This window comes from Amphiprion ocellaris, chromosome 6, assembly GCF_022539595.1.
Source record: "Amphiprion ocellaris isolate individual 3 ecotype Okinawa chromosome 6, ASM2253959v1, whole genome shotgun sequence".
Classification (NCBI taxonomy): Eukaryota; Metazoa; Chordata; class Actinopteri; family Pomacentridae; genus Amphiprion; species Amphiprion ocellaris.
Genome location: NC_072771.1, coordinates 35008883 through 35035359, shown reverse-complemented (window position 1 = coordinate 35035359; position 26477 = coordinate 35008883). Strand labels below are relative to the sequence as shown.

At 39.7% G+C, this 26477-nt stretch overlaps 2 protein-coding genes across 8 annotated transcripts; one reads left to right on the top strand and one right to left on the bottom strand.

Annotated features, from left to right (window-relative positions):
• The first annotated feature begins 282 nt into the window (after positions 1-282).
• On the top strand, positions 283-13757 carry LOC111580425 (UDP-glucuronosyltransferase 2A2-like). Of its 3 annotated transcripts, XM_023288160.3 has the most exons (7): positions 283-1023; positions 9585-10233; positions 10420-10568; positions 10733-10864; positions 11429-11516; positions 12063-12282; positions 13396-13757. In XM_023288160.3, the coding sequence occupies exons 1-7, from the start codon at positions 313-315 to the stop codon at positions 13679-13681; spliced, it is 2235 nt and encodes a 744-aa protein (XP_023143928.3). In that variant the 5' UTR covers positions 283-312; the 3' UTR covers positions 13682-13757. The 3 variants fall into 3 exon arrangements, with proteins under 3 accessions (XP_023143928.3, XP_054867150.1, XP_035812184.1); XM_055011175.1 differs by lacking the exon at positions 10733-10864; XM_035956291.2 differs by lacking the exons at positions 9585-10233; positions 10420-10568; positions 10733-10864; ... (1 more) ...; positions 12063-12282; positions 13396-13757 and adding exons at positions 1229-1377; positions 1542-1673; positions 2283-2370; positions 2853-3072; positions 4203-5293 and having other exon boundaries at positions 285-1030.
• A 214-nt stretch (positions 13758-13971) lies between these two features.
• Positions 13972-26406, bottom strand: LOC111580423 (RNA exonuclease 1 homolog). 5 transcript variants are annotated; one of them, XM_023288158.3, is made up of 17 exons: positions 26190-26406; positions 21558-23008; positions 21375-21470; positions 21018-21276; positions 20627-20787; positions 20444-20497; positions 20219-20365; positions 20020-20134; positions 19832-19903; positions 19609-19752; positions 19365-19478; positions 19021-19094; positions 18826-18930; positions 18472-18587; positions 16161-16299; positions 15428-15552; positions 13972-14321 (listed from the first exon to the last, which is right to left on the bottom strand). In XM_023288158.3, the coding sequence occupies exons 1-17, from the start codon at positions 26329-26331 to the stop codon at positions 14198-14200; spliced, it is 3438 nt and encodes a 1145-aa protein (XP_023143926.2). In that variant the 5' UTR covers positions 26332-26406; the 3' UTR covers positions 13972-14197. The 5 variants fall into 5 exon arrangements, with proteins under 5 accessions (XP_023143926.2, XP_023143922.2, XP_023143925.2 ...); XM_023288154.3 differs by having other exon boundaries at positions 20444-20787; XM_023288157.3 differs by having other exon boundaries at positions 15432-15552; positions 20444-20787.
• Positions 26407-26477: the final 71 nt, after the last annotated feature.

Below are 26477 nucleotides of genomic sequence, written 5' to 3'. Positions count from 1 at the left end.
TGCAGCAGGTAGAAAGGTTGGCATTTCACAGTCCTGTATTCCGAGAGTGGTGAGCTTTGTGTAGAAACCACCTGACCATCTGACACCACAGGCTGTTGGCGAAACAAAAAACAAAACACGTGCAGTGTAGAGGTAGTTATTGCTTTGTAATGCTGTTACCTTTTTATCCATTACCTTTTACCTGTTATCTCATATGTCATGCAGCTCAAAGAAGAACAGAGGTCAACTTTATCTGGTTAATAATTACCCTTGAAGGAACGCCTTAAAAAAACATCTGGCCACAGCTGCCATTCCTACTGAACAACAGCCACCATGGAGCTGCGTCTCTCTGCTTGTATCTTGCTGGTACTTTGCATGACTTGGAGTGCAAATGGAGGAAAGATTTTAGTGTGGTATACTGAAGGCAGCCACTGGATTAACATGAAGCCAGTGCTGGACACGCTGATCGACAGAGGACACCAGGTGACAGTCCTGGTCCCAAGTGCCTCATTGTTCATGAACAGCAGTGAACCGTCACGTTTTCGCTACGAACCCTTCAATGTCTCTGTTTCAGTGGAGGACGTGGAGGAATCGAGGAACAATTTCCTTCAATTCTCCATGTATGAGATGGATCATATGAGCTACTTGCAGATTTATGTCAGAGTTGCAGAGTTAATGAAGACTCAGTTGCAGATTGTTTTAAAGGTATTGGACGGTGTGCTGAAATCAGAAACCATCATGAAGAAGCTGAAGGAGGGAAATTATGACCTTCTTCTGTCTGACCCCATGCATCCTGGAAGTGACTTAGTAGCAGACATTTTGGGCATCCCCCTCATCTTCTCCTTGCGCTTCTCTTTAGCTAATAACTGGGAGAGGCTGTGTGGTCAGGTACCTGCTCCACCTTCCTTTGTTCCCAGTGCTATGAGCAAACTTACAGACAAGATGGATTTCTCACAGAGAATATGGAACGTACTCTTCATCGCTCTGCAGGATGTTGTGATGGAGTACACCATGTGGAAAGAAATAGATAAATATTACTCCGAAGTAAAAGGTGAGCAGCTGAGCAAGAACCACTGAAAGAACACATTTTTGTATGGATCACATTAAGTCTGATGATAATGGAATTGCTTTGGATGAACTGCAGTGATTTTATATTTAATCACAGTGTATAAAATACTATGAGAACATTTGCTGTATATTCTCAAGTACTGGTGAAATTCCATAGTCCATTTCTTTTGCAATGCAACAGGAACACCCACCAGTGCCTGTGAGATGATGGGCAGAGCAGACATCTGGTTACTACGAACCTACTGGGATTTTGATTTCCCTCGTCCTTTCCTCCCCAACTTCAAATATGTTGGTGGGATCCACTGCAGACCTGCTAAACCTTTACCAAAGGTAGGCCTGTCTCCACTCTCACAAGCCTATTAATCTGTCATTACAACACACTTGTGCAGTATTCCTGACTTAAACAATGAAGAGAGCCAGCAGTAGAAATGCTGAACAAGGAAAAGTAAACAGATGTTTGACTTGCTGATAGAGAATATTCTTCTTTCTGGCAGGAAATGGAACAATTTGTCAATAGTTCTGGAGACGCTGGCATCGTGGTCTTCACATTAGGATCCATGATTAAGAACATCACCACAGAGAAGGCAAACATGATAGCCTCAGGCCTCGCTCAGATCCCTCAAAAGGTCAGAGGACCATCAGTCTGTGCCAACTGGAACCACCTTCAGTAACCCTGAAACAGTTTTATAGATGGGAGCATCATCTGCTACAGAGTCAGTCTGAACTCAACCCAGTGGTTTCAAATGTCTCAGTCAATTAACTGTGGACCTCTATACATTACTGCTGACTTCAAGATTAAGAAATTTCAAGCTGGAAGTGCTTTGATCTTTTAAAAATCCTCCTTGCTTTGTAGACATCAGTTAGCTCCATTCTCAGATCCTCAGTCGGTTGGTCAGAGGAGCCCCATGGTTATTCTGTTACTGCCATGTTTGAAGAATTTATCAGCTCTGGTTTGTCACCATGACAATTCTAGCAAGTCCTAATGAGTTTATTCATGAAAAAATATAAAAGTTTAAAATTCAGAAAATGGAGAAATAGAAAAGGAAATTGAACGTTTGAAAAAAGCCTCATTTCTGAAAAACAAGTGATTGCATCAAATCCCACTGGCTACATTCTATATGTACATTAAAAATAAGTTATCACAAATCATGATTATTTAATCCAAAGCTATACAGTGAATGATGACAAAGGTATCACTGTGTTATTACAACGTTGTTTTTTACTGTTGTCTACAGGTTCTGTGGAGATACACTGGAGAAAAACCAAAAACTCTGGGTCCCAACACCAAATTATATGACTGGATCCCTCAGAACGACCTACTGGGTGAGTAACTTTGGTATCCATCACATTATTGATGGAGAGATACGAAAAAAATAACTGTTTTTTCACCATCAGAAAAAGATACAATGTTCACACAGTCAAATGCCAGTCAGATGACAACTTTGACAGTGGTGTTGCCTATAAAGTGTATCTGGAGCTTGTCTCACTTCCATCCATGTTAGGTAAATTTTTTTGAAGCTGTGGGCATTTCATTCATTAACTTTGCGGATTAAATGCAATGTAAAATACGACTTGTTTCAGCTTGAAACGTGAGCACAATACAACTGGTTGTTCATAAAGCAATAAATGTTATCTTGATTAAATACTGCATGTCATGTAAACCCTCGTCCTACTTCAGGTGATTTTGATCTGTTGTCTTATTGCGTAGTTCAAGTATTTTTTTGAACATACAAATCTATTTCTTCATAACTCCTCTGATCATCTCCAGTAATAATGCATGTTTCATGATTTCTGCCACCAATCAGGTCACCCTAAAACCAGAGCTTTCATCACTCATGGTGGCACAAATGGGATTTACGAGGCCATCTATCACGGTGTTCCAATGGTGGGAATCCCACTGTTTGGTGACCAGCCAGACAACTTGGTTCACATGAAGGCTAAAGGAGCTGCAGTTACTGTGGACCTGAACTTCATGAAGAGTGAGGACCTTACAGATGCCATCAACACTGTCATCAATGACAAATCGTAAGTCCTCCTACAGGTCTGCACTTTTAGGGCATTAGAGGTATTGAAACATTGTTTTCTGTGTGCTTCTTTGGAGAATTCACATTAATAATATGGGTGTCAGAATGATAACATGCTCTGTAGAAGCCATGGTCTAATGCAGTGACTGACATGACAGTCCATCACTCTACAGTCTGTTCACATATGACTGTGTTGTCTAGTATCACAATAAGAGTATTGTGAGACTCACAGACAACACCGCAGTGATTCCACTGATTAACAACAATTAGGACGCCTACAGGAAGCAGAGAGACCAATCTATATGGTGTCAAGACAACAGACTGTTCAGCCACCAGTCTCCATCATCAATAATTTTAGATTCTGAGACAGTCAGATCTCAGGCTTGATCTCCTGGTCTTTAAGCACCAATGCTGTCATTTTCTGTGATACCTTGATAAAACTGAAATGTTGTCAAATTCTAACGGGATATATAGAGAGCATTTTTACTGGAGGTAAAATCTGCTTTGGTCATTATTGGAAGACCACCGTCTCAGATACTGAGGCTTCATTGTAGAGCAAGACACTAAGTATCATTGAGGACAGTCATTCAGCACATGGTTTGCTCTCAGTCCTGCCCTCAGAAAAGCAACAAAAGAGCTCAGACTAATCACCTTAAAACAGGTTTGATCATCAAGCAGTTAGATTACTGAACATTAGGTCATTTATATTTTCACAGTGATTTATCTAGAATTCGTGGGATTTCATGTTTATTGCTGTATTAAATGTCCTGTTTATTATTCTTAATTTTCGTTCATATGTGTATATAATTTTAAGAGCTGAGAGACAGCCAGGGCGTATGTATTTCATTGTGCAACTTCCAATCCACAACTGTACCTTTTAAATGTATATAATAATGAACTTGACTTCAATTCAAGCCACTGACTTTCAAAGGTCACATTAAGACAATAAAACCGTTGGGTGGCTTCTATCCCCTCATACACCTGCTTATCTGAAAGATATTCAAGTTGTAAAATACACAATAAAACATGCATCCCTGTTTTTATCCCTAGTCTTTATAAGGTGAACAACCTTGAAGGATAAAAATTAAAACAACAGTGTGATAATATGTATTCATCTATATCCATTCACAGGTACAAGGAAAATGCTATGCGACTGTCCAGTATCCACCATGACAGACCCATGAGTGCCCTGGATGAGTCAGTGTTCTGGATTGAGTTCACCATGAGAAACAAAGGGGCAAAGCACTTGAGGGTCCAGGCCCATGAGCTCACCTGGTACCAGTATCACAGCCTGGATGTCATAGCCTTCCTCCTCACCATAGTTCTGCTCCTAATATTCCTCTTTGTCAAGACCTGCAGCTTCTGCTTCCAGAGGTGCTGTGGCAGGAAAGGAAAGACAAAGAGAAAGGCTGAGTGATGGACTGAACACAAGTGTGACTGATAAAGAACTGATGTATGAATAAACTGGTTGTGTATTGGTGTAAAAACATGTAAAGTAACCTGGATTTGAGAATTTGTCACTCTTTTGGATGCTCTTTTAAATAGTAACTGCTGAAATGTGTACTAATTTGCATAACTGCATCTGATGTCAATTGCACATTCAACTCTGAATGTTCATTGGCTGGTGTGAATTTAAGAAAAAAAAGATTTCATTCTGTTCCTTTACTTGAATAATACTGATGTCAGGTTTTCTCAGCACACTATAGTGTCATCACAAATATTTCTACAGACATGGACAAATGAGCTGCAAATAAAACTTTTACAAAAAAATCAAGTGATGTAATTAAACCAAAAAATAAATAGCTTTTTATGTCTCAGAACTGACAGAGCTTCAAAAAAACAGACATGATATTCATGCATAACTGTGTTTGTTTTTTCATGTATGAACAGTGAAGATTGTTTTTTTTTTATTTCCTTCATTTTTTTCAGTTTTCCCATCTTTGATTTTCTCTAAAATATCTCTATTTTGCAACAAATGTGTGTTATTTGGATTTTATTTTAATTTATTTGACAACATTTCATTAGAATGCATAACAATACTCATTGTCACAAGTGCAACAAGTCACAACACAATCAATCTACTGAAACAGTCAGCAAAAGTTTATCAAAATAAGCAGAAGAAAACAGTTTCCAAATGCCTGACTGGTAGTTCACCTGTTATTGTGTGAAGTTGACCAGAATCTATGAACACTTGTTAATGATTAAAAGTATCCACAAGCTTATTGTGTATCTATGGGTGTGCTTATAGTACAGTAGACCCAGAACTTGCTGGAGGGATTTTATATCTCGTGTGGCCTGGCAACGCCTCAGGATCCCCCAAGAAGAACTGGAAAGTATCGCTGAGGGGAGGGACGTCTAGAATGACCTGCCTAGTCTGCTGCCTCCACGACCCAAACCCAGATATGCGCAAGAACATGGATGGATGGCTTATTACTGATAAAACCCTCTTAACAACCATCTATGGTCTAATGTTGGGTTCACTATTAATCCAGGTGGAGCACCACAGTAACATTACTGAATTTCATACAAAACCTCCATACTAACAAGAAATAGTTGCAAAATGTGACACTGTTGGTCTTTGTCATTGCATCATGTCCGTTGCATATTTTATCGTAAATTATCAATCTGTTCAGAAGTAATTAAAGTCAATAGTTTCTAAAGTAGCTTTAAACCTATGAGGATTGCAAACTTAAATCTAGCTGATGAAGTTACAGAGATTGTGCCTTTTCATCAGGTGTTTCAATGGCGTAGCCACCAAGCTGTTCATTGGGATATCAGAGTCAAATGTATTACTGAAAATAAATAAATATATATATATATATATATATATATAAAGTACAGCATTCCAATGAATAGATGAAAACAACTATGTCAAAGAATTGCATATGAAATAACATTTAAAGAAGGATCATGCAGGGGAAATGATGTTAAAAACATTGCAGAGAGATACGCTAAAACTTGACTGGCTTTCTGTAACAAACCTCCTGTTTTATGTGAACACACTCATTCTGGTCTCAAAAAATCCAAGGCTTCTATAATCACCTGTGTAAGATGTGATAGAGGTGGCGAAGCAGCTGTACAAAAAAAGTCAGTGCTCTGTTATAAAGTTTGTAGTGGTCACCTTCAGAAAACAGAGGTCTGTTTCAGGCCGTGGCCAATGAGAATGGTGCTGATGAAGCTCAACAAGGTTTCCTGGACCTCTGTGAGGGAGGTGTGGTTACCCTTCGCATCTTCCTCACTGATGCCTGAAAACCTACATGAGTCAAGTGTCAATAGACCAGGGGTCCGTTTCACAAAGCAGGTTTAGTGAAAACCCTGAGTCTGTTAATCCTGAAATGAAGGAAACTGAGTTTTCCGTTTCAGAAAGGGAGGTAACTCAAACCAGAGAAAGAGGGGTAACTCTAGCCTGTTTCACAGAGAGAGGTCAGTTACTGTAGTAACAGAGTCTATGAACCTAACCTTGTTGGGACCAGGATTATCTCAGTAAACCTCGAGTTTCTCTCTGTCTCCGCCCTCTTTCGGCCACATGCTATTAGAGTTCCTCATTCATGCAGTCAGCAGGTGAGTTTTGGCGAAGCCTCGTTCTGCCGTCTGTCAAAATGTCATGTCCTTTCATTAACGATGCAGTGGATGAAGGAGCAGCATTACTGCGCAGAGAATTAAATATTCGTCAGGAGATTGTTATCAGACCGCGCATAGATGTTCTCGCATTTCTGGACAATTATCTTTTTGAGCGGTACCGTTTCACGCCACAGTCCATAATCTCCTTACATTTACAACATTACCAACTGCAGTCATGCTCTCACATCCCAGCAGATATTGTGTGTTGCGCTGCGGTTCTTTGCAAACATAAGTTTTTTATATAATGTTGGAGATGCAGAGCACTTCAGTAAGACAACTGTATGCAGGACAGTCAGAAAAGTGTGTCTGGCACTGAAACGACTTTTACCATCTTTGTGGTTTTCCCTGGACATAAACCTGTCAGAGCCATCAAGGAGGAGTTCCACAGGATTGCAGGTGAATGATGCAGAGATCTGTTAAATTACTGTTAATCATACTGTTAATGACATTGTGCTGCAACCTCAGACTGGGATTTGTCATTTTAATTTCTTTTAGGATTTCCCAGGGAGTGTTTTTATATTTCATCTTAAGCTGCTGCCACATGCGCTTCTTCCCCGTGGGATTGCACCTAAATAACTTCATAGGCTACTATTCAAGCAGTTTTCCCCTGTAATATTATTGTGATTGCAAAGGACTACATTTAAACTTCGCATTGACCCGGGCAGCAATATTCTCCCACGCCGTCTCCCTCTTTTGCAGCTGCAGCGGTGTTGCACTTCTTTCTAAAAACGTGTTCAAACTCGCCATATAAGCGCATTAAGATTTCCAGTTCAAATGGTGTAGTCCTCCGCTTCCCCGTTGCCATGGTGACTCATCGAATCGTGGCTCCATTGATACTGGACTTTTATAGTTGTGGTGCACACGCTTAACTCCAGGTGAAACTACTCCGAGTTGATAAAACCAACTCAAATCAGCCGTTCTGGAACTAGAAACTCAGAGTTTCCTATCTCAGAGTAGATCAAATCAAGAGTTCAGGGTTACACTCAGAGTTTGTTGAACCTGCTTCGTGAAACGGACCCCTGTTAACTGATTAAAAACATAACCAGTAGTAGAATAATTTAGTTATTTTTAATCACCCGGCACCTTTCACATAGTGGCAAACCTATTTCCCTGAACTTTGTATTTTTACTGCCATTCAGCATCCTCATTAAGATATAATACAAGTGCTCAGCCTTTAGCTTCTTGCCCGTTTTCTTATCAGGATCTTATTGCCAACAGGGGGAAGGTAGAGTGTAACTAGGTGCACAGTGAATGTGTTGTGCTTAAGAAAAGATGAGGAAAACAAACAGCCAGAAATATAACTACATTACCTGGTGTTATAGTCGATAACTTCATTATCAGGTCTGACAATGGTCTCATGGACGATGCGAAGACTAGAGTTGACCACCGTCACTCTGGATACCTCCAAACCAAGGATGGTATAACACTGTAAAGACAGACAATAACAAGACATAAATTATCTTGACTGTTTGTCTACAAAGCCACTGATTAATAGTTGTTTTGACATCAGGTACATGTGCACCTGGGATGCTCACACAGTATTAGTAGCAGTCTGAAAAACCTAATAACTTTAGTATATATACAGTGCTTAACACGTTTATTAGACCACCTGTCATAAAAACCAGAAAATAAATATCATAGAAATCTGTCAAAAATAGTTTCAATCCAAAAATGATATTGTTATTTATTTGGCAAATAAGAAACTGGAACAACTAAATAGTCCTGATTCACATGTATTATATTAACCAAATATCCAAATATTTTATCTATCCAACAAACTGACATTCACTAAAAAACAGAAAAGTAAACCTCCCAATTTTACAATAAAGTAAAAGTCATTTGAGCAAAAGTCAGTCAGCTTCATCCTCTGCAGAACATTTCCAAAAAACACAGCCACTCATCCAATAGGAATATTACCCACCAACACGGCCATTCCTGGAGTCAAAACTCTTCTGTGGATAAAAATATCAAAACTTACAACACTTTGAATCCTAAAAGCCCAATGATGGTAAAATGGCAGAAAACAAATCTTAACCTAACAAAAAGAGCACTTGCTTGGTCTCATTCACAGTCACATTTCGGAGATATGCAAGGATTTCTTCCACTGGCCCCCACTACTTCCTCAGATTATACAAGAATGTCCAAACTCATTGAGCTGCAGTCATTCTTCTGTGTTACTTCACTACGTCTCTCCTCTGCCAGCAGCTACAATCTGGAAGCCTGAGGACAGTCTTTACATTCCATTTGTGGATGTCTTCAGGATTCATGATTTCTGTAGTAGTCATTTCTCTGTGCATCGGTATACACACAAAAGTGAAATTATGTTCCCCCTCCAATCCACAAAAGCACTACATACAATATGACAATCAACACTTGGTTAAAAGAGTAATTAAAAAATATAATAAACAGAGATTTTCTAAAGCACAAGCACTGTAACAAAATAACATTCATACACAACTGTGAGGCAGGAGCCTACAATGATGACCACCATCAGCTCACGCAGCAGGAAGGAATGTTGGCATTTCACAGTCATGTACTTCAAGGCCAGTGAGGAGTGCGTAGAGACCACCTTAGCATCCTGAAGCAACAGTCTGTTGGTAAAAAAAAAAAAAAAACAAACAACAAAGCAAACTGATGTGCAGGTTACATGTTGTTTTTGATTTGTAATGCTGTCACCTTTATAGTCATTACCTTTTACCTCATATTTCATGCAACACAAGGCGGAACACAGGTCAACTTTATCTGGTTAATAATTACCATTAAAGGAGCACCTTTGAAAAACGATCTGGCCACAGCTGCCATTGCCACTGAACAACAGCCACCATGGAGCTGCGTCTCTCTGCTTGTATCCTGCTGGTACTTTGCATGACTTGGAGTGCAAATGGAGGAAAGATTTTAGTGTGGTATACTGAAGGCAGCCACTGGATTAACATCAAACCGGTGCTGGACACGCTGATCGACAGAGGACACCAGGTGACAGTCCTGGTCCCAAGCTCATCGTTATTCATGAACAGCAGTGAACCCTCACGTTTTCGCTACGAACCCTTCAATGTCTCTGTTTCAGTGGAGGACATGGAGGGATTGATGAATCAGTTCTTTGAATTCTCCATGTATGAGATGGATCATATGAGCTACTTGCAGATTTATCTCAGAGTCATAGAGGTGATGAAGAATCAGATGCAGGCTCTTCTAAAGGTATTGGACGGTGTGCTGAAATCAGAAACCATCATGAAGAAGTTGAAGGAGGGAAATTATGACCTTCTCCTGTCTGACCCCATTTGCCCTGGAAGTGACTTAGTAGCAGACATTTTGGACATCCCCCTCGTCTTCTCCTTACAAATTTCCATAGCTAATAACTGGGAGAGGCTGTGTGGTCAGGTACCTGCTCCGCCTTCCTTTGTTCCTGGAGCTTTGAGCAAACTTACAGACAAGATGGATTTCTCACAGAGAATATGGAACGTTCTCTTCAACACTCTGCAGGATGTTGTGATGGAGTACACCATGTGGAAAGAAATGGATAAATATTACTCTGAAGTCAAAGGTGAGCAGCTGAGCAAGAACCATTGAAGGAACACACTTTTTGTATGGATCACATTAAGGAATTGCTTTGGATGAACTGCAGTGATTTTATATTTAATCACAGTGTATAAAACACGATGAGAACATTTGCTGTATATTCTCAATTATTGGTGAAATTCCATAATCCATTTCTTTTGCAATGCAACAGGAACACCCACCAGTGCCTGTGAGATGATGGGCAGAGCAGACATCTGGTTACTACGAACCTACTGGGATTTTGATTTCCCTCGTCCTTTCCTCCCCAACTTCAAATATGTTGGTGGGATCCACTGCAGACCTGCTAAACCTTTACCAAAGGTAGGCCTGTCTCCACTCTCACAAGCCTATTAATCTGTCATTACAACACACTTGTGCAGTATTCCTGACTTAAACAATGAAGAGAGCCAGCAGTCAAAACGCTGAGCAAGGAAAAGTAAACAGATGTTTGACTTGCTGATAGAGAATATTCTTCTTTCTGGCAGGAAATGGAACAATTTGTCAATAGTTCTGGAGACCCTGGCATCGTGGTCTTCACATTAGGATCCATGATTAAGAACATCACCACAGAGAAGGCAAACATGATAGCCTCAGGCCTCGCTCAGATCCCTCAAAAGGTCAGAGGACCATCAGTCTGTGCCAACTGGAACCACCTTCAGTAACCCTGAAACAGTTTTATAGATGGGAGCATCATCTGCTACAGAGTCAGTCTGAACTCAACCCAGTGGTTTCAAATGTCTCAATTAACTGTGGACCTCTATACATTACTGCTGACTTCAAGATTAAGAAATTTCAAGCTGGAAGTGCTTTGATCTTTTAAAAATCCTCCTTGCTCTGTAGACATCAGTTAGCTCCATTCTCAGATCCTCAGTCAGTTGGTCAGAGGAGCCCCATGGTTATTCTGTTACTGCCATGTTTGAAGAATTTATCAGCTCTGGTTTGTCACCATGACAATTCTAACGAGTCTGAATGAGTTTATTGCTTTAAAAAACTGTTCTAAATGCAGAATATACACATACAACTACATTCGAAATGTCAATTAAACATAAGTTATCATAAATGACTATTTTTCCAAATTAAAGTATGGCGCCACAGATCTTTTAATCCAATGAGATACAGTATATTGTGACAAAATTATCATTGTGTTATTCTAAAAATAACTTTTCAACTGCTGTTTATAGGTTCTGTGGAGATACAGTGGAGAAAAACCAAAAACTCTGGGTCCCAACACCAAATTATATGACTGGATCCCTCAGAACGACCTGCTGGGTGAGTAACTTTGGTATCCATCACATTATTGAAGGATATAAAAAAAAAACTAATTAACTGTTTGCTTGGTTTTTACCATCAGGAAAAGATACAATGTTCATATAATCAAATGCCAGTCAAATCACAACTTTGACAATGGCGTTGCCAATTTAACAAAAATGTTTTGTTGTTTGGTAAAAAGTGTATCTGGAGCGTATCTCACTTAAATCAATGTTAATTTTTTATTTATTTATTTATTTATTTATTTATTTTAGCTGTGGGCATTTCATTCATTTACTTTGTGCTTTGAATGTCATGTAAAACACTATTTGTTGTTTCTGCTTGAACAATGCAAGCACAATACAGCTGGTTGTTCTAACAGCAATAAATGTTATGTTGATTAAATATTGCATGTCATGTAAACCCTTGTCCTTGTTTAGTTGATTTTGATCTGTTATCTTATTGCACAGTTCAAGTATTTTTTTGAACATACAAATCTATTTCTGCATAACTCCTCTGGTCATCTCCAGTAATACTGCATGTTTCATGATTTCTGCCACAAATCAGGTCACCCTAAAACCAGAGCTTTCATCACTCATGGTGGCACAAATGGGATTTACGAGGCCATCTATCACGGTGTTCCATTGGTGGGAATCCCACTGTTTGCTGACCAGCCAGACAACTTGGTTCACATGAAGGCTAAAGGAGCTGCAGTTACTGTGGACCTGAACTTCATGAAGAGTGAGGACCTTACAGATGCCATCAACACTGTCATCAATGACAAATCGTAAGTCCTCCTACAGGTCTGCACTTTTAGGGCATTAGAGGTATTGAAACATTGTTTTCTTTGTGCTTCTTTGGAGAATTCACATTAATAATATGGGTGTCAAAATGATAACATGCTCTGAAGAAGCCATGGTCTAATGCAGTGACTGACATGACAGTCCATCACTCTACAGTCTGTTCACATATGACTGTGTTGTCAAGTATCACAATAAGAGTATTGTGAGACTCACAGACAACACCGCAGTGATTCCACTGATTAACAACAATTAGGACGCCTACAGGAAGCAGAGAGACCAATCTATATGGTGTCAAGACAACAAACTGTTCAGCCACCAGTCTACATCATCAACAATTTTAGATTCTGATACAGTCAGATCTCAGGCTTGATCTCCTGGTCTTTAAGCACCAATGCTGTCATTCAGATTTTCTGTGATACCTTGATAAAACTGAAATGTTGTCAAATTCTAACGGGATATATAGAGAGCATTTTTACTGGAGGTAAAAATCTGCTTTGGTCATTATTGGAAGACCACCGTCTCAGATACTGAGGCTTCATTGTAGAGCAAGACACTAAGTATCATTGAGGACAGTCATTCAGCACATGGTTTGTTCTCATTCCTGTCCTCAGAAAAATGACTAATGAGCTCAGACCAATAACCTTAAAACAGGTTTGATCACGAGTCAGTTAGATTACTGAACATTAGGCCATTTACATTTTCACAGTGAGTTATCTAGAATTTGTGGGATTTCATGTTTACTGTTGTTTTTCATGTCCTGTTTATTATTGATCATTTTCATTCATATTTATTGCTACTTTTAAGAGCTGAGAGAGAGCCAGGGCGTATGCATTTCATTGTACAACTTTTAATGTACAACTGTACCTTTTAAATGTACATGAACTTGACTTCAATTCAAACCACTGACTTTCAAAGGTCACATTAATAAAACCATTGAATGGCTTTTATCCCCTCATACACCTGCATATCTGAAAGAAAATACAAACTAAAACGTATATCCCAGTTTTTATCCCTTGTCTTTATAAGGTGAACAACCTTGAAGGATAAAAGTTAAAACTACAGTGTGATAATATGTATTCATCTATATCCATTCACAGGTACAAGGAAAATGCTATGCGACTGTCCAGTATCCACCATGACAGACCCATGAGTGCCCTGGATGAGTCAGTGTTCTGGATTGAGTTCACCATGAGAAACAAAGGGGCAAAGCACTTGAGGGTCCAGGCCCATGAGCTCACCTGGTACCAGTATCACAGCCTGGATGTCATAGCCTTCCTCCTCACCATAGTTCTGCTCCTAATATTCCTCTTTGTCAAGACCTGCAGCTTCTGCTTCCAGAGGTGCTGTGGCAGGAAAGGAAAGACAAAGAGAAAGGCTGAGTGATGGACTGAACACAAGTGTGACTGATAAAGAACTGATGTGTGAATAAACTGGTTGTGTACTGGTGTAAAAACATGAACCGTAACCTGGAGTTGACAATTTGTCGCCACTTCGAAAGTCGTTTTAAAAAAATGTTTTTTTGGTTTGCTCTTTTAAATATTACCTGTAATTACTACAAGTGCTGACAGGTGTGCTAATTTGCATAACTGCACCTGATGTCAATGTCACATCAAATTCTGAATGTTCATTGGCTGGTGTGAATTTAAGAAAAAAAACAGACACACACAAAGAGATTTAATTCTGTGCCTTTACTTGAATAATACTGTCGTCAGGTTTTCTCAGCACACTATAGTGCCATCACAAATATTTCTACAGACATGGACAAATGAGCTGCAAATAAAATTTTTACACAAATCAAATGATGTAATTAAACCAAAAACTTAAGAGCATTCCATGTCTCAGAACCGACAGAGCTTCATAAAAACAGACATTCACATATGCATAACCATGTCTGTCTTTTCATGTATGAACAGCGGAGACTGGTTTTATTGCTGGCATTTTTTCATTTTTCCATCTTCTTTGACCTTCCACAGCATGAGCTCCATGCAAGCAGCAGCGTCTTCTGCAGTGTCGTGGCCACAAACTGGGAAAAACAGTAATGCAATGATTTAATATATGCAAACAATGTGGCAGTCCACATCCTCAGCAATAAAACCTATATTCTGCCTCAAATACATGTTTATTTGGATCTAATCCAGATTTCAAGATGGGCAAACAGTAATCTGCAAATGTCAAACGGAGACGGAAAGAAATGAAAACAGACAGTGATCAGATTATTAAAGACTGAAGGAATCATAAGCTTTGAGGTTATCGGTTCTGTCAGTACTTGAGAAAAATGGAGAACAGATTTCATATTCACTCTTGCTACATAAATGTTATCTTGCACGTTTTATCTTACGAACTTGGTTTCTAATTCTCGGAATCATTTTCAGGGGATATCTAGGTTTGTGTGTGATAGGCAACAGCTAGCTCTTTCTGTCACAAGCTGCAGCAACGTGCAGCACAGAGATCATGCTCTTGGTGACAGAGAAAAGCATGATTACATTTCAATAGAATGCCTAACAATATTCAGTATCCCAAGTGCAACAAGTCTTCTACATACAAGGGCAGAAACACAATCAACCTACTGCAACAGCCAGCAAAGGTTTATCAAAACAGTCCGAAGGATACACTTTCCAAATGCCTGGCTGGCAGTTCACCTCTTACACTCAGTTGACCAAATTATATGAATACTTGTTAATGATTAAAAGTAACTATAAGCTTATCGTGTATCTATGGGTGTGTGTATAATTTCACAATCTAAACTGTTGTTCTGAAATTCAGTTTCATAGTGCTCAGAGTAGGGTGACTTACTGATTTGGGGGCAGCAGACAAATTTCCTTGCTTTATTTTCCCCCTTTTTCTAACTGAATGTTGGTATTGGCAGTGGTAGAAGAACTAATACTGCCGCAAAACAAAAATGCTGTCAAAGAAAAACCCCTGCATTCAATTTGCTAACTGAGTGAAAGACCAGAAAGTCATTTTAAAAATTAGAAAACAAAGAAAATAAGGCAATGTTCATTCTGTTCTTAACGTGTTTTGCTTTTTCACTTACCAAACAGAACTGATAAAACTACCATTAAAGTACCAGATTGACATTGTCACTGAGAGTAGCGGTAGCACTAAAATCTCAACGATACTCATCCCTACCCACCACTCTCTTGGATGATCCTCCTGAGGTACTCAGCTGTGAGGCTGTTGAGGGTCAGCTTGTGAGGGGGACCCAGACGGTGGGGGAAGATCACTGATGTATCCACCACCGTCCCATGGAGCAACTACAGTAAAGGAGGTAGGAGGAAGATATCTAAAGCATTTATTACTGATAAAACCCTTTAAAAACTGTGGAAATGCTTCATAGGCCATAAAGAACTTTAGCTTTCAGCTTTGTGTGAATTAAAGGTGTAATGCTGGGTTCACTATTAATCTGGGCGGAGCACCACAGTAACATTATTTGATTTCATGATTTCCACCTCCACTGCTGGTCTTGGTCATTGCATTATGCACTTGGTACATTTTGCCATGACCTATCAAACCGCTGAGAAGTTATTAAAGTAATTAATTGGGTAATGAAGCTGCAAAAATTGTGAGCGCTGCAAGTTTAAATCAGTTTCGAACTTGACACATTTTGAATGCTTCAGCCATGAATTTCTTTCATTAAAAAAATTATCACAAAAACAAAACATGGCATTCACATGAACAAATGACAACATGAATTGTGGGAAGAATTACTTGTGAGGTAACACAAAAGATTTTAGTAGAGAAATGGTGTTACAAACCTCCTGTTTTATGTGACTGCACTTATTCAAAACCACATGTAAGATGCAACAGATGTGAAAGCAGCTGTGCAAAACAAGTCAATGTTGGCAAAGTTTGTGGTGGTCACCTTAAGTAAACAGAGGTCTGTTTCCAGGCCATGTCCAATGAGAATGGTGTCGGCATTGATGAAGCTCAACAAGGTCTCTTGGACCTCTCTGAGGGAGGTGTGGTTACCCTTTACATCTTCTTCACTGATGCCTGAAAACCTAGATGAGTCAAGTGTCAATAGACCTGTTGACTGATTTAAAACATTCTGATAAACACAGTAGTTGCATAATTTAGCAGTTTCTTCTACATTCATTCAGCAGCGGCAGGCCGCCATTCCTAAATCCTAGCCGCCGCTCCTTCAAATTTCTCTCTTTTTTTGTTATTGTCGCAAATACACGACCACCGCATGTCTCCACCTTCACAGCAGAGTCCTGCACTGTGTCGGGTACTCGCGAGTACTAAGGTAAACTACAGATAACTATCTTGCTCAGTCTCTACTCTTTGATACGTCGGGTTAATTCAACGTTGATGTCGCAAGAGCGCGGCCATGAAAGTGACGTCAAGTCAAGCAACGAGGCACCAGGTCAGACAGAGGAGTGTCGTCTTGGAAAATAGGGCAGTGACTTACTGGAGAAAACTTATAAGCTTACGGTAACGCATAATATATTTTACAAGTTAAATAGACATTCACAAAATATTGATGTCCAGCTAATGTTATGTAACATATCGGTAGCTTCAGTTAACCCGTTTAATCCCACTGGCAACAATTGTTGCCGCTCATTTTTCTTTTAATTTTTATTCTACCAAAGTGTTGTTTTGGCTTTGGACAGCTCATGCAAGTTTTAAAATCAAAGAATAGGTTGTCTCCTCTAAATTGCATCAATGTCATGTAACTAGTGTGAATGGTCACATGACTAGGCCTCTTTACTTCCTGCCTGCGCCGACAGATGTCTGCCCCAAACTTGTACAAGAATGATTTATTTAAATACCTTAATTAACAGATAAAACTGAAATACTTTATACATTCATTTTTAAAAGGGTCTTCTACTGATATATAATGAGAATTTTATGCCTGCATGCATCTTTTGATCATAAGAAGAGTAAACGTATGCATGGCAACATTTGTTGCCGCTAGCATAATACATAGTCAATACATAGCCCATCCAATAAACCAGATTTTGTGACCTATGGAGGAACTGCAGCAGACTGCATGAAACAAACTAAAGCAGACGCTGTTGATTTGTTCCTGCTGATGTATCCTCTAAATCTAAGGGTGCTCACAAGATGATGCCATACACAAAACAGCTATCAACTGCATGAAAGCATTATGTACACTCATCCTCTGGCCGTGATGTTAGTGGTCAGTAAATAGTCAATCTAAGCTACTGCCACAATGTGAATTTATTTTATTTTTATAAACTATGATCAGTTCTTATTTTGTATGATCAAACACTCAGGTTATTCAACTGTTTTATGAGACTGTGAAATGCAATAATTGCAATATTGTCAATTTTAGTTCTCTTCCGTATGCATTAGCATGGTATCTTTATGTATCTTATAAAGTTGTGAACACATTTATAACCATGCCTAGTTAAAATATATTACACTTATTAGCATTATTCTTGCTTTTTTTAAAATGTGAAAATAGGTCAAACTGAAGAATTTGTGTAAATTTAGACTATGTGGTTTCCCACCGGCAACAATTGTTGCCAAGTATAAAACCTACATTTTCACAAACAAAACAAACATGAAATGAAAAAAAAAAAAATCACACATATTATGGGTTAGGAAGGTCTAAGGAGTAAAATACATGCACTTATTTTGCAGGGGAAAATTTGGGATTAAATGGGTTAATTGGGCCCAGTGCCAACTCAGTGTCGCTAACATGAGTAAACTATTGACAGCATTAAGCTAATATCTACACTCCATGATGTAACTGCTGACTGCATTTTCAGATGAGCTTGTTCAAATATTTTTTATTTATTTTTACATTCAGCCTTTAAAAAGCCATTTTCAACTGGCCATTCAATAAACAGGTTGTACAAGTAAAATCTGCAGTCAAGTGTCATTTGTTTACGCATCACGGCTCGCCAGAGAGCCTGCTGAAAAAAATCCTAGAGGAAACACTGATTTAGTTATTTTTTTAATTACCTGGTACCTTTCACATAGTGGCAAACCTATTTCCCTGAACTTTGTATTTTTACTACCACTCTATATCCTCAATAAGATACAGTACAAGTGCTCAGCCTTTAGCTTCTTGCCAGTTTTCTTATCAGGATCTTATTGCCAATAGGGGGAAGGTAGAGTTTAAGTAGGTGCACGGTGAATGTGCTCTGCTTAAGAAAAGATGAGGAAAAGAAAACAAACACCAAAAAACAGAATTACATTACCTGGTGTTGTAGTCAATCACTTCATTATCAGGTCTGACAAAGGTGTCATAGACCACTTGAAGACTAGAGTTCACCACTGTCACTCTGGACAGCTCCAAACCATGGATGGTGTAACACTATAAAGACAGACAGTAACATGATATATTGTCTTGACTGTGTGTTTAAAATATGACTGCCGTTTTATTTCTACGCTACATGTGTCTTCTATGAAAACCATCTGAGTTTTACTTTTGTGTATGATGTTTGTGGAAATATACTTTATAAACCACACGTTCTAAAAAAAAAAAAAAACTACCACAAGTCAGTCTCTGTTGAGCTTTGGTGATCCAAGTGAAGAAACTCAGCCAACATCACCTTTTCACAGTCCAAGGAGTAAATACCAGGACAGCCGGTGTCTGAGGGACATCTGGACAAAGTAGACACAAACCCATCCAGGCTGAGGGAATCATGGACATGCAACTGGTCAAGACAAAACAAAAATAGTCAAAACATCAATTGGGACACTTGAAAGAAGTTGAAGAAATGGATTCAACTCTCAGTCTTTTCTACCTTGAACATCTGACATCCAGGGGTTCCCATGACTCCCTCACAGCAGCTGTAGCGGGTCTCCACTCCACCTGGCACTGAAACCATTTCAAACCATTCCCACTGTATCAAAATTTTTACCATGCATCTTACATCTCAAGGCTGCTTTGAAAGGGAGGCCCAACTCCCTTTATTATGCATTTCTAATTAAGTGCTTGGTGAGTGCAGTATACTAGTGTAACCACAGATGGCAAACAGATGATCAAAAGAGACTACCGTAATGTATTATTCTAGCTACCGCACAATCAGTTGATCATTAAAGTAACTGGCAAATTAACTTAGAATGAAAATAATCACTGATTGCTCACCTCTATTCTTAACTGCTTTCCCATAATGGTAATTGCACTCCTCCTTGCGAATGTGTTTGCCTGTTTGGCTCACAGAGTATGTCGCCCCACATCGACAGCAGATCCTCTTGAGGGCTTTTACCAGTAAAATAGAAATAGCTCATCATCAGAGAAGTGAGGCACAAAATCCTTACTCCAAATACAGAAGTTAAGTGTGCCCTCTAGTGAAATAAAAGGAAAATAGCATTGAGATTTGATCACTTACGATCTGCATGCACTCTCTTATTCTCAATAAAAACAATAGCACAGCCATGTCTCTCTGGATGCTGGACAGGATAGTTGCCCTCAGTCAGCTTTTCATAAGTCAAAATATAATCCTTCAAACTCTCATACAATGCCATGTCATCTGCTGGAAAAACAGAAATACTGAGAAGGTGTTAAATATTTCAATGAAATGATACATGCATTTCCAAGAACCTTATTCTCACCGTTTGCTTTAAACTTCTTTAGGTTAAGTGGTATGTTGCCTTTCAGTCTTTGGCTGTTGACTTCATTTTCACCTGAACCAAACAAAGTATGAATGTATTAAATTCAACTATTTGTATTGCATTAGCTTTGTTCACACGTTTCATAAATGAAAGTATGGTCTCCTTGCAGATCTTCCAGAGGTTGTCACCTTTAGCAGCAACAGCGCTTTGGTTCTTCATCTTCTTGAGTGCATTCACTGCAATGCTCAGATATTTGAGTTTGTTCATGCTACGATTGTACACAGTCCTCTCTTCAGATAGGGCCTATCAACAAAATCATCAAGGTAAAGAATAAGTGTGCAGACTTAAGTTCATCAATGACAATGACATTTAGTTGCATATACTCACCTTTTCAAAGGCATCATTAGCATTGCCTGTTGTTTTGAGGAACTCCTCTGTGAACAGGCTGACGTAACGCTGGCGGACGTCATGGGGCACTTTTTCTTTGGCGGCCTCACACTGCTGCTGCTTCAGTTTACGTTTAGTGGATATTGGCTGAAAGAGTAAACTCACGATTAATATTTCTGTGACTATGCATGTCTTGCCAAAGCTTAGTTAAGTTTTGCTTCTTACCTTAATCACAGCCTGGACGGAAGCTTGAGGAACTGTACAGGAAGCTGGACTTGACTGTAAAGATGTTGATGCAAAAGCAGAGGTCAGTGAAGATTTACGTACCGGAGGAGGAATGAGCACAGGTGCTGTTGAGCAGTATCTCTGCACAGGGGTAACTATAGGTGGATGGTACGTTTGTTTAACTGTGAAAGCGCTCTGATGCATTTGGCTGATTGGAGTAAGCACTGTAGTAACTGGGCTGGAACTGGAAGCAACAGGCAGAGGGAAGGCACCCTCTGGGAGGATCAGGTGCAAGTTGTCGCCCACTTCAACAGCAGTTCCCACAGGTATGTAGTTCAAATAAGCTGTGGAATAAGACAAAAATGTACATGCAGATATAATTCATTTATGCAAACATGATGACAAAATATTTTACTTTATTTTTAGACAGTGAAGTGCATTGATTTTTTTTTCCACATTTTGTTGTGCTTTTGCATTTGGACACTAATTTGATGTTGACAATTTATTAATAGTACTTTCAAAAAACAGAAATAATCCAAACAAATCTAATCCACTACTGCCAACACATGCTTACCATTTTGGATAAGGGCAGGCTGCAGGTTCCCAGGGGTTTGAGTCAAAGCAGAAGGTGCACTCTGGGTTTCTGGCTTATTTTGACATGTGGAGGAAACAAAAGCCTGACCGCCTTTGACTGAAGCAGACAGCATGGAGGCTCTCTGCTGTACCTGCTGGAGCTTGGAAGTGATAGAGGGCCGGGAGCCAAATCCTGAAGCTGCTGGCCCACGGAGAGGAACCAAAACCTGTGGCTGAGGTCTACTCTTAGCCACCGGCTGCTGAACAGAGAAGGCCCATAAAAAAATGACTAAATTATACAGTATTGGTCCTGGCTATGCAACAGGAGAAGATAATTAAGGGCGCGGTGTGCATGTACCTCTGTAGGTTTGGCTTCATGAGCTACTCTCTTTTTTCCTCTTAATGTTTGAGGTGGGGTGTTTACCTCCGGCTTCACCACATCCATAGCTCCAATCTTAAAATGACAAGGTGACCAAAAAACATCTTTAATACTGAAAAAAATGTCTTTACTATGACTCTTAAGTGTCCACAGCCTACTTACAGGTATGTCAGGCTGAGCTTCGTTTCCTTTTTCCTCATTGTTTGCCTCCATGAAGATCCTGTAGCATTCCTCCATTGGGTCACTGTCTGAAAGCTCCATTTCTGAATAGTTGAGCTCATCTGCCTCATCATCAGAGCTGATTATTATAATCTCCTCACAATCCGCCTTCACCAAAAGCTGCTCAGTAGTTTCATATGAAGACCCAGCTCTGTTAGTCACATGTGTATTGCTGCCTGAAGGTGATTCTGCTTGCTCCTCATATCCAACAGATACCACACTGGCAGTAGCAGCTTTCCCCTGCATCTTTCCTGACATGACCACCGATGATTGCTCAGGAGGCCATTGGTTATGAACCCTGGTCAGAGCTTGCTGCTTTGTTGTCTGGGCTTGCTTGGAGTGTTGGGTTTGTGATGAGTTATCAGCTGGAGCTTTATAAAACAAGGAGTTCTTTGGTGGCTGCAGTTGATTAATTTTCTCAACATTATTGGGCAGCTCACACCAAGGATTGTTCCAACTGTGATTTTGCTTGTCTGAGGTGGCAAGAAGACTTACAGGGTCGTGGATTTTCTCCACTAGAGTTTCAGTAGACTGAAACCCAATAATCTTTTGACATTCATTATTAAGGGCTTTTAAACATCCAGATAAGTCAACTACATTTCCATCAATTGGTGTTTTTTCAAGTCCTTCGTTATCAATACAAGTTGGTAGATCTTGACTGTTCTTAACATCACAATAATTCTGAACTTTATTTGTATCAACTCTTGAAGTAGATGGAGATGTGACCTTTAGAGAAGTATCAGATAAAATAGGTACTGTTTCAGCCTCCATCACTTCCCCTACTGCATCCTGGGAGAATCTGCCAGCTACAGAAACAATAGGTTTCTGAGTCTGACCTCTCTTTTCGTCAGGTGATGGGGGAACATCAATAATCAGGACACTGTCTTCATTAGAGTCATCATGTAGCTCTGTTGATTGTGATCTAGAGAGCAGAACCTGAAATTTGGCTGGCTCCTTTCGGTCACAAGATACAGAAATTCTTGCTTTTTTCAAACCTTGCTGGCTTTTCTGATCCTTGCCGGAAGAGCTGCAAGTCCCCAAGTCAGCAGAGAAGTTGGACAGGGGGTCATACTCCAAATCTGTTCTAGGTTTTGAGTTATCAACCACATACTTCCTTGCTTTGGCATGCGTTTTAGTAAAGCCTGAGCATGAAAGCAGTCCATTAAGACCTCTGTCTACATTTTTACCTGCAGTCTCATACTTGTAAATGGATGCACTGTTTCTGCCATCTGCCTGTACAGTCTGGTAGTGTGACAGTCGCCTTTGCTCCTGCTCTACCTCATGTCTTACAGTCTCAATTTCTTTGTTGATCTGCTCCAGCTCATGGAGGCAGTCTCCAGTCTCATCATTCACTGGGGCTCCACAGGCAGTAAATAAACAGCCATTCCGGACCCCTGTTTAACATGAAAATGAAATAGGTCTTACTAGTGATACTGACATTGAGGAAAATAACACTGGGTGGGATTAGATTATATATAAATACTTTTTCCTTAATTAATAGTCGGGTTTCAAAGCATTTGAAAGAATTATTGTTTTTCATGTACATTTATTTCTGAACACCAGAGTACCACAAATTGCCCCTTTAAACACTGAACTGAGAATCTTCAATAATTACACATCATGAATAAAAAAAAAAAAATCAGAAAACCATTTTCCCTACCTTCTTTGACAATAGTGGATGCACAAATGTGCTTAATATTATATAACTACATAACTTATTAAATTCAGGGGGTCAGAAGAGTGGGTAGTTTTAGTGACAGTGTAATACCATTCAGGCTGTTAATCAATTATGTCAATTTAAAGGCTTTAAAAATTCTGAAAAGGGCATCTAATCCACTTCATTCAAAAGTCACAGTATGTTTTTTATACTGTCAGTCACACATACACAACTAGGTTTTCTTGCTAAAGAATTTTTCCTCATTTCCTCCCCCAAACATTACAGTTTCATTCCTATCTGTATTCTGAAGTTCATTACAGAGGATTGGTCACAGATTCTTTGCCTGAAAAGGCAATAAATGACTGTGTAATTCCTAAAATCGTGGAAAATGTCTGACAGTAGTTTGACAGAAAGCTATGAAGAGCTATCCAAAATCCCTCCGTGAAAGCCTTTGACCCCGTTATTCAAAGAAAATCAAAGTAAAATAAAGGTTTTGAAGCTGCCTTTACCCAATGCTTAAATTTCTGTTATTGAGATTATTGAAAGTTTTGCCTTATTTGTGTATTTAAACATGCAATTTCAGAAAACTCATATTACAAAGAAATATCGTCTTATTCTAAATAACTGGGAGAGTTTTATGTCGATATCTATTGGTTAAAATTTTTACCCTATTCAGCTGTAGCGACTCCCCTTAACTGTTTACAGTTTACAAGGTTTCACAAATCAGAACATGTGTTTAAAGATTCTTTAGCCTCTCTGAGCCCTTGTCCACACGTAGCCGGGTATCTCACAAAACGAAGATATTTTTCTACGATTCGGCCTATCATCCACACGAAAACGCAGATTTACGTCACCAAAAACGATTCTTTTTAAAAACTCCGACCAAAGTGAAGATTTGCGAATTCTCCGTTTTATGCGTCTGCATGTGGACATCAGTAACCGTGGTTTTGCGTTTCGAAGCGTCACCGCCTGCGACAAAATATGTTCTTAGGTCACATATGCGACCTGTGTTTACATTCGGTAACAGTATGGATGCTCTCACAAGGTTTTGGGCGCCGTTTCTTGTACAGGCGCTTTTTACTTGCTTGTTTTTACAAGCCCAGATACTGCTCCACATTCAACAACACAGGCGAAGGACGACATTAAGGACAGTTATTCTCCACCACCTTGCTAGGATTTGGGGAACCACTGCCACCTAAAGGTCCGGCATGCTTATGAATGTGCTGAAAAACGCACTTATGCGGTTAGGTGTGGATGAAGTTTTTTTCCAAAAACGAGGTGGTGTGTTCGTAAGTGTTTTTCTAGACGGAGGGGGCAGGATATTCGGTTTTACAAAAACCCGGCTACGTGTGGACAAGGCCTGAGACATCGAGTCCAGATTTGATCCATTAAAGCAGTGGTTCTCAAATTTTTTTCTGTCAGGCCCCCCTTGGAGGACAAAAAAAAAAACGTCTGTGCCCCCCGCCAATAACTTTGTATATAAACAAAGTTTATAGAATATGTTTTTGTATTAAAACGTGAATGTGCAGGACTGTGTTATTTTATCTGATTCCATTTTGCTGTTTTTCACGGTAAAGATCAGGGATGTTAAACTCATTTTTTAGTCCAGGGACCACATAAAGCCCAATTTGATCTCAAGTGGGCGCCACCAGTAAAATCATAGCATCATAACCTATATCACTCCAAATTTTCCTTTTCTTTTAGTTCAAAAAGTACACTCTGAAAATTATCACATTTCATGAATTATCTTTTCACAAAACATTATGAACATCCTGAAATTTCTAGAGAAAAACAAGTTCAATTTCAACAGTACTATGCCTCAGTTGATCATTTACACGTGCATTACAACTTCCAGATCACAGTTTATCTACAAAGGCACAAAACATTCAGTCACAGGTATTTGTAACTGAACAATCTAGTATTTTACTTTATGATTTAAAAAAATACTTGTCAGTGTCTAGAAATTCTTTAAAATTTACAGTTTTACAAATTTACAATTTACAGTTAATGCCTTCTCTGTAATTTTAATCCTTTGCAAAGTAGTCCCGCGGGCCGAAATCGACCATCTGGCGGGCGGGTTACGGCCCGTGGGCCGCATGTTTGACACCCCTGGTAAAAAAAAATAATCGGAGTAGATGAGCCGAGGTGTAATCAAGCATACCGGTGTTTCAACTGCACATTACCAATGCGCTCTCCGGTTATCGGAAGACTTGCCAAATTTTGCACAACGGCCAGCACAGTTTGTGCGCCGCGAAAAACAGGCCGATGTTAAAACAATAGTTCAGCTAATTAGTTCCGCCTAGACGGACCTTTTCCTCCCAGTCGCTCGCGCCCACCCCTGCCCCCTCCCCCCTCCCCTCCTGGGGGGCGCCCCACTATTTGAGAAACACTGCATTAAAGTATTGTGGTTTCAGCTCTAGACCCAATTTAAGCTGGTCTACATGCTAAAAAAAAGCAGTAAAACTGTCCTTATTTTGAACATATATAGCCTATTCACAAAACGGATAACAGTTTCACAAATTAGAACCTGTGTTTCGAGATTCTTCAGCCTCTCTGAGACACATGCCAAGGCAACTGCAAAAGTTCCCTTTTTTTCACTTTCACAAACATAATAACGGTTTCACAAATCAGAAACTTACATTAAATAATCTCTAGCCTGTCACAATGTAGTTCAGATATGACCAGTCTAGATATAACTGTAGAAGCAGCTAAAGCTCTGTATTTTTCCGCATTTTACAAACAGAACAACCGTTTCATAAATTTTAACGCTGGTTCAGCTAAAATTTCTAACACGTTGGTGTGTCATTAAAAAGTTACCTCTTCCGTTGACTGCTGAATGACAAGCTAACTCCAATGTCCTAAACTAATGCACACCTTATGTAGCTAGCAACTCCGGCTAACATAGCCCTCGGACTGACCTGCGAAAACCAACGTCGACGACGCACCAAACGCATACCGCGCTTCTGCGGCGTGCTTGTACAAACAGTGAGGCCGCTTGCACTGTCCACGCTGTGCCAAGGGACAGTTTATGTCGGAAAAAAGTCCGAAAGAGGGAAACATTGTCGAAGACGACGGTCCTCTCGGTGCCCAAGTAGCTCTAATTAACGCTCGGCCGTTGGCAGGTGCTCCAACTGAACGCCGGGTGACGTCAGCCTCTTTTATATAGGGCCATGGCAGGTCGCGCGACGACCGTTACAAAGCTATTT